The 20,083-nt window shown below is 39.3% G+C and overlaps 1 protein-coding gene across 6 annotated transcripts in view; it reads right to left on the bottom strand.

Moving 5' to 3' along the window:
• Positions 1-14,527, bottom strand: part of LOC139766013 (uncharacterized) — a 342,092-nt gene extending 327,565 nt beyond the window's left edge. For 5 of the 6 annotated variants that reach the window (XM_071694102.1, XM_071694122.1, XM_071694130.1 and 2 more), the window contains exon 1: positions 14,164-14,506. Coding sequence is in view for 3 of the 6 variants with exons in the window: in XM_071694130.1 (XP_071550231.1) it covers positions 14,164-14,175 (12 nt within the window). In the remaining 3 variants the exon portion in view is untranslated. Of the gene's footprint in view, positions 1-14,163 lie in introns of all 6 variants that reach the window. The other variant, XM_071694147.1, reaches the window with a different exon arrangement.
• Positions 14,528-20,083: the final 5,556 nt, after the last annotated feature.

Raw genomic sequence — 20,083 nt, 5'->3', positions numbered from 1 at the left:
CCACAGCCTGAACCCCACAAAGCTTTTTAGATATTTGACCAAGCCCTACAAAATTTCTCCTCTGAATGACCTACAGTGCTTCTAACACGTGTTAGTAGGGTAACAAATAATATCAAGCCTAAGATATTCATAGTGTTTACTCTTTTTGTTCTTGCACCTTTCAATTTCAGTGGTAACATTTTACCATGTCTTCCATGCTTGTCATGACAATGGGAAATTTTTGGGGTGTTTCAGGATTATCTATGTGCAAATTATATCTCTGGCCCATCTGTGCTCTTGTCAGCAGTGCCTCAGTGCTTTCAGTCATTTCTGGTGGGTTTGGTTTTTAAGTCAATGTGGACAGTGAAAGAGCTCCAAAAACTTTCTTACTCTTCAATTTTGTCCACCTTAACATGTGATACCCGCAAAGAACAGTAATGTAGTTGGGGCAGTATAAAATCCTTAAAGAACATTATCATTTGTTCTACCTCTGTTTTCTTGAGGGTATGTTACATCCAGTCTGCAATCTTTTTGAAGAGGCATCTGTTACTCTGTTATGTTTGTGGTCTGATTTATGTATGGTGCATTGTCTGCAAAAGGGATAGTGTGCTTTTAACTATAAATGTATAGATATCTTTAATTAAATTTTTCTGTTCTACTCTCAACTAAGAAGTACTTTATATGTATCTAACAAAAACTTAAGTGTGAAATGCTCATCTATTTCATATCTGTGTTAAACTTTCCAGTCTTTTTTGAAGCATGCCTAATTTCAGTTTATAAATAACAAAGGAGACCATTCTAATAATTCTAACTACAGTATTGCCCCACACTCTCACTTTGCCTGTCTACATAGGCTTTGAAACTCCTTAATTCTCATCTCAAACTCTTAAGAGTCTTGTTCCCTTCTTTCAAATTAACAACACAGCTTTTGCAGGGAGAGGTCCACTAATGATCTCTCGTGTACGACTCACCACTGGTCCTCCATTCTTAAGGAATTCTGTTGGATCTTTTGACATGGCCCTTGATGTCATCAAAGGGTGTGGCATTAGTGTTAGCTTTCTAAACTTCCTTCCTATGGCCTTTCAGCTTCTCCTTGTTCTCTAAAGCAAATCTTCCTTTCAAGTCACTCCATCTCAGTAATCATGAACAAAGCAATCTTTCCCTTCTATCATGTCAACAACAGTGTCAGTCAGGATTCTCTTCAATCACCAATCCTCTTCTCACCTTATATGAACTTTTCTCAAAATTTCTAATCCAATTCACATACTTAGTTCTCTTCACTACAGACCTTAACTCACTTTCCCTTTCCTCTAGATTCTAGTGCCTGTTCTTTTTCTCAAAGCTAATGAACACACTTTCTTATGCAGACCTGTGCAGCATCAAAGACAGGGATAACAGTAACATTATTAAGTTCAATCATACACAAATGCAATTTCTACCACCATCTTCCAAAATCTCATTTCTTACAATCAAATTCCATAGTACTGCAATTCAAACCAATAATAATAATAATAATAAGAGCAGTGTGGTTTCAGAAGTGGTAGAGGATGTGTGGATCAGGGGTTTGCTTTGAAGAATGTATGTGAGAAATACTTAGAAAAGCAAATGGATTTGTATGTAGCATTTATGGATCTGGAGAAGGCATATGATAGAGTTGATAGAGATGCGATGTGGAAGGTATTAAGAATATATGGTGTGGGAGGCAAGTTGTTAGAAGCAGTGAAAAGTTTTTATCGAGGATGTAAGGCATGTGTACGTGTAGGAAGAGAGGAAAGTGACTGGTTCTCAGTGAATGTAGGTTTGCGGCAGGGGTTTGTGATGTCTCCATGGTTGTTTAATTTGTTTATGGATGGGGTTGTTAGGGAGGTGAATGCAAGAGTTTTGGAAAGAGGGGCAAGGATGAAGTCTGTTGGGGATGAGAGAGCTTGGGAAGTGAGTCAGTTGTTGTTCGCTGATGATACAGCGCTGGTGGCTGATTCATGTGAGAAACTGCAGAAGCTGGTGACTGAGTTTGGTAAAGTGTGTGAAAGAAGAAAGTTAAGAGTAAATGTGAATAAGAGCAAGGTTATTAGGTACAGTAGGGTTGAGGGTCAAGTCAATTGGGAGGTGAGTTTGAATGGAAAAAAACTGGAGGAAGTGAAGTGTTTTAGATATCTGGGAGTGGATCTGGCAGCGGATGGAAACATGGAAGCGGAAGTGGATCATAGGGTGGGGGAGGGGGCGAAAATTCTGGGAGCCTTGAAGAATGTGTGGAAGTCGAGAATATTATCTCGGAAAGCAAAAATGGGTATGTTTGAAGAAATAGTGGTTCCAACAATGTTGTATGGTTGCGAGGCGTGGACTATGGATAGAGTTGTGCGCAGGAGGATGGATGTGCTGGAAATGAGATGTTTGAGGACAATGTGTGGTGTGAGGTGGTTTGATCAAGTAAGTAACGTAAGGGTAAGAGAGATGTGTGGAAATAAAATGAGCGTGGTTGAGAGAGCAGAAGAGGGTGTTTTGAAATGGTTTGGTCACATGGAGAGAATGAGTGAGGAAAGATTGACCAAGAGGATATATGTGTCGGAGGTGGAGGGAACGAGGAGAAGAGGGAGACCAAATTGGAGGTGGAAAGATGGAGTGAAAAAGATTTTGTGCGATTGGGGCCTGAACATGCAGGAGGGTGAAAGGAGGGCAAGGAATAGAGTTAATTGGAGCGATGTGGTATACCGGGGTTGACGTGCTGTCAGTGGATTGAATCAAGGCATGTGAAGCGTCTGGGGTAAACCATGGAAAGCTGTGTAGGTATGTATATTTGCGTGTGTGGACGTATGTATATCCATGTGTATGGGGGTGGGTTGGGCCATTTCTTTCGTCTGTTTCCTTGCGCTACCTCGCAAATGTGGGAGACAGCGACACACACACACACACACAAAAAAAAAAAAAAAAAAAAAAAAAAAAAAAAAAAAAATATCCCAAGTGTAACCAAAATATTTAGCATGCCATACATTCCCATACTTTTAGATGCAGATTTAGCGAACTGTGAAGTTGGAAATTTTCTGAGATAGACAGCTGAAGTGTATTACACAGGCATGAGGAATTTTAGAAAGGAGAGAGAGAAAAAGAGTATCTAACATATTAAACGTTACAAGACAACATGATCCCCATCTGGAAATGATAACCAAAGCTTTGTGCTGAGGTCATTATGATTAAACAATGTAAACTGAAAAAAAAAGTGAATTACGAACACCACTCAATGCTTCTTGTGTTGCAAGCAACTACTGCTATCACATTTTGGAAAAACAACAATGCTTCTAAATTGTTGCAAGCAACTGCTGCTATCACAATTTGGAAAAAACAACGATGTTAAAGACCTTAATGTAATAGCATTCTATGTCCTAATATTCAGGGAAATGAACAGATAAAAAAAAGCTCTTTAAGGCTCTACCAATCTCAAAATTAGATCACTATTGCATTGCAACATCAACTCTTGGGACAGGCAGATACATAAGAGTTAAACTGTGTGCAAAGATCTTTCACAGATGGCAGACAATGTTAAGAATCTACATAAATGGGAAAGACTGGAAACCCTTAGGCTATATTCTCTGTTGCACAAATATCTACACCTAGAGAATCGTGGAAAGCATGGTTCCCTTTTGGTACAACAGGCATGGAAGACTAAAACATTACCAATTAAATCATAAGGTGAATTTAGCTATAAAATTAATGATAAACTAAACATCCTGGGTATAAAACTGTTTAATCCACAGCCTGCAGCCACTTTCTGGCATAGAACTGGGACATCTCTTACCCTTAATGCTTAGACTGGGCCCACATTACTGAGCTGAGCCACTAATCAACCAAGCTGAAGACTGAAGCTTCAAGTAGTCTTCAAGGGTCTTCTATCCCCACAGCTTGGGCTGGGCCTGGGATGATGGGTTAAATTGTTGGTTGACTAAGCTGTTAGAAGTCACAGCCAGGACACCCAGTATATGCTGGCTGGTCTATCATACTGTTCATTTCAAACTCTTGGATATGATGCTAGAATTTACTCATTTTCTATAGGGAATATCTAGTGCTCATGTAAGAAGTGTTTTGCATCTCCTTAAGAAGAGAGAGTTCCAGGAGTGCATGCTCATGCTCTCAAAATCCCATGGCGAGGTGGTGATTTCTGTTATGCATAACAATGGGGGATTACTGTTTAAGAAAACGTCTGTTGTGTTATATATTTCTATTGTGGTTTTTGGCTCACTGAATATCAACTTATATTGCTTATCAAAAATCACATTAATCTGGCAGTCATCAGCATAAATACCATTTGTTTTTCTGGGGCCAACGGAGTTTGTGATCCTAGATTTGCATTCTCCATAAAAATAACAGTAGTTTGGGTAATTTCCTTTATGATTAATACCTCTTTCTTTCTCTTCCTTTTCCAGTGTTTGAAATCACATTCAGAATTTATGGTTCATGCCAAGCAACTCAGCTGATAGGTTTTCTTTATTTAGCTGTGACTTTATCTAATATCTAAGAGGGTGTGCAACTCTTCCATTACCTATATAAAGTTTGTCTTTTGTGACTTCTTCTCGATGGTGTATGCCTGTTGCATGTTTGTACTTAGAAGGACATATCTTTAACACACTCCTCAGCTTTGTTACTACACAGGGTTTCCCATTGAATCATAGACATTTTATCTATTTTACTATAAGACAAATTGATGAAAATATCTCAAATGTTATGTTTGTTTTACCCAGGTGGTTTAGCATCCAAACTTGTTTTTACTTCGACTGGGTTGTAATAAGAGTACAGAGTGCTCAAAACAGTAAAATCACATATTACATTCACATTATTTGTGTTATTTCTTATACTTTGTTTTGTAATTCAATCATTTGTCACACATTCTGAATAATTCTCTTTTTTGCGGCTGCTCATTCAAGTTAATTCTAGCGTTGGTAGTTTCTGCTACATTGCTGTTTCCTGCGTGTCTCCATTTCATGTGCAGATGACTGAAGTCCCCTTATACAAGCATTTTTAAGACTGGGTTTCCAAAGAGGTTCTGTAATTTGTATTCGTTCTAAAGATTCTTGTGGCTTTGCATCTGGTGGTCTTCAGATTATTGTAATGACCAGGTTTAGGTTTTCAAAGCTGACGAGTACTTCTACATCATTTGAGGACATAAGGAGTTCAGTTGTCATAAGAGTAACCATGCAACCCCTCTCTGTGACCTTCTAGTTCTGCTGCATCTGTATATACAGGTTGTAGTTTGGGATCCAGACCTCATCATTCATATGGTTTTTAGCATGAATTGGAAACTGCAGCCCACAGGCCCACATAACCACCACAGCTTGGCTGGTCTGATTCATTTTAAAAATACATGTCCAAGACTTTCTTTAATTTCTCCACCGTGCGTCCCATAACATTTCTAGTGGTTAAAACTTTACTGAGTCTACCAAGTCTGGCATGCCAACAGGAAACCATGTTTGAGTGTACGTTGGGGACCATGCCTTCAGGGACTTTCCAAGAGTAAACGATGATATACCTTTCCACCATCTGCGTTCCTAAGTAATGGCCTCCTACAGCCAGACTGAGCAGATGATTATCACAGCAGCACAGATTTTGGATAGGACATGGGAAATGAAATCCTCTGAAACTAATGTAAGTTATAAAAAGTATGCTATGAGAGGTAATAAAGCTAGTCAACTGGTGGACCACTTATGAGACAAATCGAGAACTTACAGTTCCATCCAAAAGCTGGAAAACCTGATTTATCTGATCATCCTTGTCTACAACTACCCATAATATTCAACATTTTGTTTAAAAGCTGATAAATTGCAAACTGACAATTGTAATACATATCAGATCTATAATGATGCAGAAATTCTCTGAAGCAGACTGCACAAATCATGTGCATCATACTGTTCAATACTTGATCAACATTAATAATAATCCAAATCTGAAATTTCTTGACATCAACACTGTATCCTTAAGAAAAGCTGTCCATATTCTGAAAATGCTGTCTGTATGTGAATGAACTTCTACACAGTAAATAACCCTTCCACGTTTTATGAAGTCTTTTGCTCTAATCCTAAATTTAAGCTGCTCCTTTGCTCAGTCAGTCTGCAAGAGACCACAGCCTGAACCCCACAAAGCTTTTTAGATATTTGACCAAGCCCTACAAAATTTCTCCTCTGAATGACCTACAGTGCTTCTAACACGTGTTAGTAGGGTAACAAATAATATCAAGCCTAAGATATTCATAGTGTTTACTCTTTTTGTTCTTGCACCTTTCAATTTCAGTGGTAACATTTTACCATGTCTTCCATGCTTGTCATGACAATGGGAAATTTTTGGGGTGTTTCAGGATTATCTATGTGCAAATTATATCTCTGGCCCATCTGTGCTCTTGTCAGCAGTGCCTCAGTGCTTTCAGTCATTTCTGGTGGGTTTGGTTTTTAAGTCAATGTGGACAGTGAAAGAGCTCCAAAAACTTTCTTACTCTTCAATTTTGTCCACCTTAACATGTGATACCCGCAAAGAACAGTAATGTAGTTGGGGCAGTATAAAATCCTTAAAGAACATTATCATTTGTTCTACCTCTGTTTTCTTGAGGGTATGTTACATCCAGTCTGCAATCTTTTTGAAGAGGCATCTGTTACTCTGTTATGTTTGTGGTCTGAATAGACATAAATGCTCTGGGGTACTTTACATTTATCATCTAAAGTATGATGGTGTTTGTGTCTCCAATATTCTGTACCATATATGTCTTTCTTTTATTCACTTCCCATACTGACAGTTTCTACTGATAGTTGCTCACTGTCTTAAGATGAAGTTTCCTCTAAAATGAAATTTCCAAAATCATAATGTGTGCAAAAGATGAAATGATACTGTGGTCTGTGTGTGCACTCATGTATGTAATGAGAATGAGAAACAGTATAGTAAATGTTCAAGATGAGTTACTTGGGGAACAGAGTTTCTTACCTTGGAGGCATTGGAAACTGCTTCATTCATCTGTGATGTTAGTTAAGAAGTTATGTCTATCTTTCTATATCTCTGATGCCTGTTTCCTTCTGGGACTCCCTCAAGGAGGTGGCCATGGTAACAGTCTCCAGAGCTCCATAACTCTAGTGCTGCTTCTAAGCCTTTAGTTCCTCACCCTTAACAGACCACTGGCAGAGGGCAAGTCCAGCACAGTGTTTGCAAAGGCTCCTATCTAATGTTCCTACTGACTATGTATACCTAATGCTCCTGCCTAATACTTCCACCTAATGCCCCTATCTAAATGTTCCTACCTACTACTACTATCTATTGTCCATACCATTTTGCCAAAAGGCAGGGTTACCACATAGTGCTCACCACAAGAAAATCTAGACAGGAAAATGTACACAAGAAAAATGAGCCGTGTAAGTTAATTGTCAAGTGTTACGTGTTACAAGTGTTATGTGTGACAAGGAGAGACTGTCTGTTTGTGGACAGAATGCCAATAGTCCACTTGTGGGTGAGGCAAAAAGAAAAGACAGCTAATTGGATTAGAAGAGAGCAGCTTGAAAATCACTTAAGTGCTGGCTCATTACACAGCTAACACTAACCCTCCTCATATCAAGGCAGGTAGTACTGGTAATACACCTCCTGGTTGTTGGTTGCCTACCAACTACTACTAACTAAGTTATGTATCAAACTTCCCAAATTTCCAGATATTCTTGTTTTATGCATTTTGTGAGCTGACATCATATATCAATTAACATTTTCAGCAGGTCAAGGATAATACAATACTGTACCTTATAACTTTGATTAGAGAGAAATTTAAACTTTGATAAGGATGGAAAGTAGATGGCTCATGAAAAAAGTGAACACCACAATCAAACTTCACCACAGCAACTGTGACTGTATGAACCGTTACTTCCAAATAACACAGAAAACAACATTCATCAATGAAAAAATGGTACATGGTATAGCAGGGAAAAATGAGAAAAAAGTAGCTACTGTTCACAGCAGCAATTGATAAGATCTACTCTCCTTACCAGAATCCTGTTAAGACCAGTGGCACTGACAAAAAAATACAAAAAAATCATTGCTCAATTATTCAAACAGAAATGACTTTATTTCAACAAAGTAATCAATTCTTATCAGAATAGAAACATAAGAAATACATTATCCTATGACAGAAGACACAGTATATAAATACTGTACCTACTCACAATCATAAGTTGGAAATTTTCATTTCCTTTATACTGTACCTACTCACAATCATATGTTGGAAATTTTCATTCCTTTATCATGAAATATGACAAAACAGACATAAAAAAAATTCAGAATAAAATCACTGGTGCCACTGAAATAGGCAATTCATGGTACTGTCCAAAACACCAGCACATACAGGTACACATAAATATCATATGGAGGCCAGTGTATCAATATGCACTCAAAAATCCTTAAATGGGTTAAGTTCCTTCAAAATGTTCAAGAATGTACACTGCTTCAACCAAGAGACTCCTACAGATGAAATATGATACCAGTGTCAAATGATTAGCCTAAACATGTAAACTTTAAAGCTGCCATCAGGCACACCTTACTCTCTATGGTGGAGGTAACTCAATAGTCAATTGCAAAAAAGTTACCTAAAATTTCCTAAATGGGAACCTAGGGAACCTACAGATACAAATGCCTGAATCACAAAACTTTTCAATATTCACTACATTACTAATTCCAGTCAAGAATATTCAATAGTTCCTAAAGATTGAAAAAGATATAAAAAATGTGCTCTAGAAAACACACAGCTTTTAAGTATCCAACACTGGAATCATAACTGTTCTATGATTATACCAATTATATGGTACTTAATGGAGGCAAAGAAATAATAACACTGGTCAAAATTTATTTTTTTTGTCCTGCGAACTCAAACAGGCGGACCTTGTAGTTATTTTCATGCTGAATTCGAATGTTTTTAAGAATTTTCCCATCAGGCATGGTTTTTAAGTGACAGAGCAATCAAATTAACAATATTACTCATTCATAAATAAGGCTGATATTACGCTTAAAAAACTTACCTCTAAAATGTAGAAGTGTACAATTTTTGGCTATATTTAGTCTCAGGAACATCCCTCAGTGTCCAGAAGTAATCTGCCAACATAGAGGGGCTCCACTTTCCTTGGTACTGCTTTTCCACATCCAGAATGTCCTAGTGAAATCTTTCGCTGTGCTCACCAATGACTGTCCTATGATTTTCCGGGAAAAAGTCTAAGTACGAGTCCAAAAAGTGAATTTTTCCTCATATTGCACCCCAGAGCTTTGTATGAAGGCAATAGATCTTTTACAACATCACAGTAGTTTTCTGATCTGTGATTCCCCCAAAAATCTTTGCAAACTCTCTTCAATGACAGCAATGCAGTTTTTTCAACTTCATTTAGCTCTTCATCGAAAATTTACATCTCGAAAGTTCCCTGATCTGTGGTCTACAAAAATATCCTCCTTACTTTTGCATCACTGATTCTGAGGAATTGATTCTCCAAATATGTGAATCCTTGGCCAGTTTTATCCATACCTTTGGAAACAAAGTTCTTCACATCAACCTGAGCTTGATGTGCAAAGGAGGCAGATAAATTTTCTCAGGATCACAACGAAGAGGATTGCTGATATTCTTCTTCTATGAAGTCAGTGATGTTCGTTTTGGCCACACTTTCTTTACATAATGATATTTCTTGTTCTGGCTGTCCCACTCACAAAGGGAACAGAACTTCGTGCAACGAAGTTGCAGTCTGAGTAAAAGTTGCCACAACCTTTAGGTCACCACGGACATTCCACTGAAAGTCTCCAAACTTAATTTTTCCCAAAAGAAGCTTTATGTCATCATATGATTCCTTCATGTTAGCTGTATGAGCCAGAGGAATGGAGGGAAACTTATTTCATGTCGAAAAAAACTGCTTTCATGCTTACTTTTGATGAGTTAATAAAGAGCCATCTGTATTATATTCGTGGCTAAATGCCAACATAACAGAACGATCATCACTGCAAAACACCACACCATCTTCAAGGGAGAAAAATTCTTTGAAAATGACATGGCGATCACAATAAAAACAAACTTAAGTTTCATTCTGGAGAAGATTTCAGCCCTTTAACCTAGAACTCAGTTTGGCTTGCTTCTTAGACAAATTCAAATCACAGATGAGATCATTAAGATCTTGACTCACCTAATGTTGTTTATCTAAAGAACAGCTTGCTTCAAATGTTGAATCCATACTATTCTCTACTCAGTCTACTTTCTCATCACCAGACTCATCGTCACTCAGTGTCATGTTTCTCGGAGGCTCTGGCACAGGTAATTCCTGACTGTGAGGTACTGCATGAACCTTTTGCCCATGCTATGAGAAACCCAACACATGTGGCACAACAAATATGGGGGCCCAACTTTTATCCTGGTCACCTTCTTTACAAACAACCAAAGAAATGCTCATGGCATTTTTTACTGAGAGGTGTGAAAGAATGTTTTTTGAGATATGAATGAATGTCAATTCACCCCAGATAAAGCCGAAAGAATTCTGACTAATATTTACACAGTTTCTTGGCATTATAATGGTGGATGGGGTATCAGCACAACACTTGAATATACAAAAGCACAATCTGTCAACATAGTGGAAAAGACACCGTTTACACATTAATTTCTAGCCTGCAACAGACAGGGAACTACTACTCAGGGGAGTGGGCACTGTTTGAATGTCCCAACATTTCCAGTCATGTTTCTGCAGGCACCTGGTGACTCATTTATCCAGGCTCGTGCTTTCAAAAAGAAGCTATTGCATTTAACAAACAATGAAAATAGCTTTGTTTGTTAAACTTTTTCTTTCATATACTCTGTAGAGCACTGGTTCATATATACTGTGCGTAATATGCGGGTAGGCTGGAACAAAAAACTATGAGTAATAGAGAAATTCTGAAAACATACTTGGATTCCACGTGCAAATATACATAAGAAACAGATATTTTCTTCCATGGGATAAAATCTTTGTGACCAGTGTAATAATAATAATAATAATAATAATAACAATAATAATAATAATAATAATATCACAACAACAACATCAATAATAATAATAATAACTGAAGAAGCAGTTAATCAATTCATGTTTACACAAGGGAAATTTGGTCACAGGCAAAACTACATAGAGAGAAAAGGCCCCTGGAAACCAATACCAAGCATTATTTGGGGCAGGATGCTTGATTCTGACGGATGATATGTTTAGTTATGGGCAGCTCGATGTCTGGTTTTAACATAAGAAATTCTTAGCAATGATAGATGGCACATTTAGTTGTGAGGGATGGGATTCCGAGTTATGTTGGATGGATGAATTGTCGTAATGAGAGAAATGTCTTCTCACGGTGGACAGGCAGAGTGATAGATAGATATAATGGACAAGAAAGTTATGAGGTATATTGAATGAATGGTTGTAATGGTCAGGATGCTTATTGGTATGAGAGGGAGGCTGCTTGTTAAGAAAATGGGATGTGTGGTTATGAGGGGTATATTGGTGTGGAATGTGGAATGCCTATTCATGAGAAAAGATATGCCTGGTAATAGGGAGCAGGTCGTAAAATTCTTGCCTAAAAGGGGTGGGGTCTCTGGTAATGAGAAGCAAGATACTTGGTTATGAGAGGTGGAATGCTTGTATAAGAGGAGTGGAATACAGAACTTGCCTTAAGGGGAGGTAGGATGCCTCTTTACTTTGAGTAAAATTCATGATTAAAAGAGGTGGGAAGCTTCATTACAGAGAAGTTACACTTAAACATGTAGAGGGTTGGGTGTTTTTTAAGATAACTGTAGCACTAGTTTATAAAGTATGATTATCAGGAGTGGGATGCTTAGTTATGCGAGTTAGGATGCCCAGCCATGAATGGTATGGTTAGTCATATGGTCTGGGTTGCTTGCTTCCAACAGATAGGTTGCTAGGTTATGAGGGTTGGAGTGTATCATTAAGAGGGATGGGTTGCTGAGTTACAAATATTGGGATTTGTGTTTTGGGAGGGAAGAAATACCTAATTATGAATGGCTGACTTGTGGTCTGACAAAATGCAGAAACTGTATTGTTAACCTGTAGGAGATGAAGTCACCAAACCAGCCTGAAGAAGGAAGATGCAAGTAAATGAAAACTCTTAGGGAGTGACCAGCCCATTCATCAATTTTTTTTTTCATATAGGATGGGTCAGGTTATTCATAATAATATGGATCAACCTACAAATATCGTGGTATGCAAATTTAATAATTCATAGTTATCGCCATCCTACAGTACTCATTCTAGGACGGGAAGACAGTCTTCTAACTCATGTGGAGTAAACTAGTACACTCTCATGAACTGACCAATATCCTCCTTCATGAATGGTGACTCAGTCTAGTTATGAGGATGAGCAAGGCTTTAGCAATGGGGTGTGGAGGCCTATTTATTACCATGGCAACTTAGTATATCTACGCAATGAAAAATTTTAAGTGAGCACATTAATGCAAGGAGGGGGTGGGCTTACTTTTCTATCCACAGGTAGGTCAATTTAACCGTTAACTTGATGGAGAGTCAACCTATTATAAAATGAAGGAAAGGTACCAGTAGGCCTCATTCAAAAGGGAAGTGATTGCTTACAAATGAACACACATATCAGCTTATCCTCATGAGAAAGCAGGTCTTCTCTCCTGAAAAGAGTGCAAGAACCTGCACATTCATCTGGGGTTGGGTATGCTTACTACTCATTCAAGGGAAGCCAGTGTATCACCTCTGACTGAGATGAATCAGTCTGCCATTCCTTACAAGTGGGCCAGCTCCTAATTATTCATCATAAGTTCATCTACATACACCTAATAAGTAATGTCAACCCAATATTCATGGAGGAAGGGTTCTCATTTGTGAGAGGCAAGTCAGCTTCCTACTGGGATATGCAAGTCTTGATATTCATTCATGAGGGATGGGGCAACCTACACGGTCATGGGGTAGAATAACCTCCTCAGACATGTGGCAGGTTAAAGTCATTCTTGTACACTCAGTCTAATCAACCATACGGTAAATCAATATGCACTTCTCCATGAGGAGCTTATTCTATGAACCACTGGTGAAGTCACCAATAACTTTTTCAATGGAAGTATTAACATACCCGTATGTTGGGATGTATCAACCGAGTTACGCTTTCATGAAGGTGGATCAACATCATACTCAACACTGAAGACTCATGAGTATAATACATCTGATGGACAGGTCAACCTACTAAGTCACAGGTTAATTAGCCAACTCATTCATGTGCGGTGACTAATCAACCATCGGGCAAGTCAACCTATTCCTTCGTGAAGCAGGGTCAGCCTGCTCTTTGACACGAGATATATCATCTAGCATTTCGTGATGGTGAGTCAGCTTTCAGTAACTTAGGCCTATTCGTGTGGGGGGATTAGCCTACTTTCTCAGGACGATGGCCACAGTAACTTGTTCAACAGGAGGGTAGGCCTACGCTTCGTGCGTCTGCACACAACTCATTCATGGATTGGACCTGCGTTACTGATTCAACCTCCTGCAAATTCGAGATTCTCGTGATGAAAATCCCCGAAAGTCACTGCAGTGATTAAACACTAATCACATGAGTAATCACAATAGTTTGGAATGATTAACCCACACAAATGAAAAATATGAATTCACATCCTCACAAACATTATCACCTATGTCTATCATGTGGACGAGTCAAAGCAACCAACACAACTAACTGTTGCCATGGATACCTCGTCTGAAGAAACATAGGCCTAATACATACACAATGATAAAATAAACTATTTTCAAAGCTTTTCAAAACTAACGTTCTTCGAACTGACACTCCAACTTCATCCAACAAAGTTAAAAATACGAAATCATGATTGAATAAAATAACACAGTGATGACGGTGGATTAGGGCTGGAAGATATCACTATAAACACATCAGCTAATAGGCACAACACTCACCACAAGCCGGCCTGCGTAATATATACAATCTTGGTCTCAATTTTACACTCGTTATGCATAACACTGAAAATGATTCATGAGCGAGTTAGGGAGCGGCGTGGCTGCAGCTTCCCAGAACTAGCGTGGGGTTCACAAATCCCCCCTTGCCAAGTTATTTTTAGTAAAATTTTCGCTTTTGAATTTTCTCGTGAGTACCACCACACACACTATTATGCATTAATATTCACTAAAACACAATGACAGCTCCACATACCTTTGGAGACATAAATAGCGAAGAGAACTGATCCACTCCTTCGGTCCGACGCGACCCAAGACTCCCTCAAATTCGATTAATCGTCGACTGCTTTCATTTTCCTGTTTTTTCGTTTTTGGGTCGAAAGAGTTACGCGAGGGTCACCCACCGCCCTCTTTTTCAAACACCGATTCCACCACTAATATCACTCGGTTCCCTTCTCAAATTACACCCGCACGATCCAAAACTACTCCGACATCCTCCGCTTACCTTGAACCCAGTCACTATGGCGCCTTTCGAATTTTATTTAGATAATTTTTTGCTCAAAAATATTCCGACCGACCATCCCCCTGACGGCCGCCAACGCAACTACCTCCCAGCGTGTGAGCCACACGTAAGATTATTAATTTCAACTTTTCCTTAAGTTAAAACAGTGCCATCAGTATGATTTATACTAAAATTATATATTTAATTTTATGGATAATTATGACTAATACAATAATTTAATAAGAATACAAATCATAACATAATATCTCATACATACGATATGTTTTCCTAATGCCGGCACCAGCATGCGGCCACCCAGCTGATTTGAGTGAACGCACAAGAAATCCACCAAATAACATCATACACAGGGAATTTAGAAACGCTTGTCTACAAAACCTGCTTATATTAACACGAATGCATTGTTATGTGGCTTCGGTAGCGTATTTACAAGTAAATATTGCTACAATAATAAAGGCGATAAACATGAACTGGCGACCGTCTCAGCTCTTTGCGGAAGGGGGGTTTGGGAGTCGACGGGTGGGGGGTGGGGGGAATAATAAATTTTTATATGGCCTCTGTGCCTCAGATAATGGAGAACGCCGGCATTCCATATCAGGTGGGATGGCTCGCCTCGCTCCGCCTCACCGCCCGTTTCTTCTGTTTGATGTTAGAAATTGAAAAATTCTAAATCCCTGTGGCAATCGGAGAGTTTATAAAAAGTTCCTGTGTGTATTACTCATTTTGTATTCAAGTCAGGGTTACTGAGAATTACGCGGGGGTTTATATTGAAGACATAAAGCTCGTTTTGCACGTTATCATTCTCTTTATTCTGCTCGAATGAGCTATGCTCCATGAACATCAATATCCGTACTAAAGCAATGGGAGCTCACTGATTCTGACATCGTCTAAAATTAACTATAATTTGAAACAAAAAACCCTTGGACCCGTTTCTGGTGAGCTGCCAACATTGCTTCTTTGTGAATTTTGGCTGGCATGGTCGCGTTTAGACGTCGGTGGGTTGTGTGGTGTTTGTTTTTGTTCGCCTCGTCTCTTTCTCCGTCCCTCCCGCCCATACTACTTGACTCGCGAAACAATATCGCCACGCTGCCTTCAATGAATGGTTATACCGGGTGATTCCCTCATCATGATCAGCCACTCAGAACTAAACACAACATGACAGTTTTCCTCAGATTTCAACGTTCGACTCACCACATAGTCAACAATGATCAATATCGAGCCTGGTTCCCCATAATTACCCCAAAAGGAATCAATTTTAGATAAAAGGTTGGCGGCCCTGCTCCCGCTCCCTCCTCCCTGACTTTTGACGGGGGGTTGGCAGCCCTGAAATTATTTTTCTCACCTCAATTTTAGCTGAAACGGAAACACCTGTCAACCCTGCGGCGGTTACTTTAAATGGTTTTGTTATTCCCTCTATTATGAGAGTTTCCCTTCTGGTGTATGGAGAGTTTCTAACGTGTGGTCGCGTTGACTTTGTAATCCTTTTGTGTTTAGTGGTCTGAATGCCATTATCGTTGTTAGTGGTACAGTTCTTGCGGCGAATGTATGCCTAATTACCGTATGGTTACCATTTTACCCGCAGGAGCGTCATAACATATTCATTAACTAGTTGACTGCTGGATTTAATAGATAATCTACAGTCTCATTAGATTTGTTTGTAGAAGCATAAACTGTGATGATTTTCATTACGTTCACTCGGCCGGCATATATAGAGATGAAGGATAACCCAGTTCTTACTTAGGTCATAGTTATCATACAATAGGGATGGTTCACGACACGTTAAATCCAGCTGTTATCATATTTCATTACAATCCACAATTTCCTTTCTTCTCAATGTTTCCCACAGCTGAATTTGCTGTATCCCTTATACTTTCAGGTATTCTTTATACTTTTTTAGTCTACCTCACATCCTTACTTTGCTACTTCCCTTACACCTGACTCAGTTTATTGTTCTTTTCACACCACTGTAGTATCCTCCGCGCACCTCATTTTACAGTCTCGCACACACCTTACTATACAGTCTCCCTTAAGCATTACAGTTTCTGAAACACCTTACTTTACAGTCTCCCACACACCTCACTTACAGTCTCCCACACACCTCACTTTGCAGTCTCTCACACACCTCACTTTACAGTCTCATACACACCATACTTTACGGTTCCCCCCACACCTCACTTTACTGTCTCCCTCATAACTCGTAAACCTATCTTACCGTTACATTTTCATACTTCTCTTTCGTACGACTTTCGACTCGGTACATGCACACCTGCTTTACCAGAAAAAGTTCATTCCACATTCATCATCCAATCTATTCCTTATGTATTTACAGTACACCTATCCTGTCTCTGCTAAATTCTCGTATTCTTTTTACTAGGAAACTTACTTTTTCTTATCATACCTTTCCTTCTTTATCTAGCTTCCTTATCTCCCATTTTCTACGTAAAACTGTTTCCTTTGTCTTCTTGTTTACTGGATTGGCCGGGTTAACAAATAGTTCCTCTTCCTCGCTTTTGAGATAATTTCTTCTCTGTTTCCTTAACTTAGCCTTCGTCTTAATATGTCATCCATCCTTTACAGTTCGTCCGTTTCATCCATTTACCTATCCGTTATCCACGTCTTCCTATGCCCATTCTTTCACCTCCCTACCCACCCTATTTTTACCTCTTATCCCTCAACATCCTTCCTCCCTGTGCTGCCATCCCCATTCTCCCTACCCCTTCCTATCCTAGACATTCTCACCATCCTCATCCACCTATAACTACTGTCCCCTCTAACCTCACAAGAAAGACCTCTACCTCTTCAGCGCTCTATCCTCTGCCATCCCCATTATCAACACTTTCCTAGCCCCACCATCTACACCTCCCTAGCCCCACCATCTACACCTCCCTAGCAACACCATCTACACCTCCCTAGCAACACCATCCACACCTCCTTTGCCCCACTATCCATACCTCCCTAGCTCCACCATCCACATCTCCCTAGCCCCACCATCCCCACATCCCTGGCACCAGCATCACTTCCTTCGCCCCACCTCAACATCCTTCCCTTGAAACTCTCTGTTCCACAACCCCCACCAATGTCTGGCACCTCCTAACACACACACACACACACACACACACACACACACACACACACACATATATATATATATATATATATATATATATATATATATATATATATATATATATATATATATATATATATATATATATATAATAAGCATTAGGAAAATGAAACACGATAAGTGGTTATCAGCATATGCTAGATCACGCACGCCACTGTGACCTCTCAGAGGAATATATATATATATATATATATATATATATATATATATATATATATATATATATATATATATATATATATAATATCATCCCTGGGGATAGGGGGGGGGGGAAATACCACGTATTCCATGCTTGTCGTAGAAGGCAACTAAAAGGGAAGGGAGCGCGGAGCTAGAAATCCTCCTCTCGTTTCTAATTTTCCAAAAGATGGAACAGAGAAGGGGGCCGGGTAATCTGTTCTTGGCGCTATCTGGCTGACGCAGGAAATGGCGAATAATGGAGATGTAAGGAGGGAGTGAAAAGAGAGAGGGGAAAAAATAGAATGAGCGATCGGGGCCTGAGCATGCAAGATGGTGAATGGCGTGCACGAGATGGAGCGTACCGGAACGATGTGGTATATAGGGGTCGACGCGCCGCTAATGGACTAAACCAGGGTGTGTGAGGCGGCCGTGGTAAACCAAGGAAGGTCTGTAGGGCCTGGATGTGGATAGGGAGCTGTGGTGTCGGTGCATTTCACATGACAGCTAGAGAATTAATGTGAATGTCAATTAAGTATATATATATATATATATATATATATATATATATATATATATATATATATATATATATATATATATATATTCGCCATTTTCCACGTTAGCGAGGTAGCGTTAAGAACAGAGGACTGAGCTTTAGAGGGAAAATCCCCACTTGGCCCCGCTTTCTATTCCTTCTTTTGGAAAAAAAATTAAGGGAGGGTTTCCAGCCCCCGCTCCCTCCCTTTTAAAAAGTCGCCCTCTACGACACTCATGGAATAAGGAGGTACACATCTTTCTCCCCTACCTGAGGACTGATATATATATATATATATATATATATATATATATATATATATATATATATATATATATATATATATCGCCGGCCTCCCATCGCCACTCGCACCTGTCCTTACACACACACTGTTTTCCTCAACTTCCTCAGGGTCTTTCCTCGTCTTTCTAGGCAGTTCTTAATTCCCTCAGTCCATCTGCTTGTGGGACGTCCCGCTGGACGTCTTCCTTTAAGGATCCAGTTCATATACCTTTCATGCACTCCATTCCCTGTGTATGGCGGCCGTAGCACATTAGCTCGTTCCCTACCTATATTTCCAGTACACACGTATGGTTTTAATTGTCTCTTATCTCGTTGCCTCTTATCTTATCCATTCTTGTAACTTCTCTGATTAGTTTCAGTGCTCGGCAGCTGGGAGCTGTGTTCTTGTCGTGGTTGTGAGTGACCATGCTCATGATCGAAGTATCTTAATGGGTCTTAGAACTGTGGTATATATCAGTATGCTATACTTTAATGGCACGTTCGTATATCTAATATAGGATATATCATACTGAAGCTTGAAGCTTGCACTGTATGTGTTACTTCTTTACTTCCTCTGTTTATTCGGTCATCATTCCATGTTGCTTCCAAGTATTTGGTATTACACATCTCTGTCCTTGCAATCATCACTTCTGTTTCATTGATTGTAACACCGTTTCTGTTCAGACAATCTGACGCCCTGTACATTTCAATCTGTAAGTCTTTCACGTTTTCATTTAAGATTACTATGTCAACAGCAGATGGCAATATTTTCTCTCATTACCAACCCTTACACATATTTCTCGTATACATTTGTTTATATATTCATTCATAACCGCCCCAGGAGCAATTTCTATGAAAGATTCCTAACATTACCCAGGAACTCTATCTGAAGGCTGCACTACCTCCAGTAGCAGGGCAACGTAAGACTTTTTTTGGAGAAAAAAATCTTTGACGAGACTGTGCTGCCGATGATACGGCTTCGCCAAAGGTAACTTTTCACTCGCGGCGTAAGCACGAGCAGGGGAAGTCCGGTAACACCCTCGTAGACATGAATCGCTATGTCATAAAGATATGAAGGGACAGTACTCCCTCTCCTCTGGCTCCTGTATTTACTTTCCTTATCCAATACTTTCTATTGACAATGGGAATAATAATTTCCATTATTCTTATCAGTTTCATATTCATTCTGTTCATTCTGTGGTGACGGTCATGAGATACTTTTTCTTTTTATCAGTTCCATCGAATTTTTTTTTTAAATCTCTAAAAGCCGAACGCATCTCGTTCCATCCCATAAAGTTTGCAAGAGGACCGACATTACGTAAGGGTAGGAATTAAATCATTAGTTCTTATGTTGGATCGTAAACCATGTTGGCGACTTGCGTCTTCTACATTTGTTCTTCGTCGGTGTTCTGCTGTTCGTCAATGCATCTTCCCTGTCGGGAAAACTGATGCAATTCCTCTGTAATTTCCGCAGCTGTGCTTTTACCTTCTGGTACATGTGAACACTGTGACAGTAAGCTTCCTGACAGTCT

Source organism: Panulirus ornatus, chromosome 4 (assembly GCF_036320965.1).
Source record: "Panulirus ornatus isolate Po-2019 chromosome 4, ASM3632096v1, whole genome shotgun sequence".
In the NCBI taxonomy this organism is placed as follows: Eukaryota; Metazoa; Arthropoda; class Malacostraca; order Decapoda; family Palinuridae; genus Panulirus; species Panulirus ornatus.
Note: the sequence above shows the minus strand (reverse complement) of the source record. Positions and strands in the feature narration are given on the sequence as shown.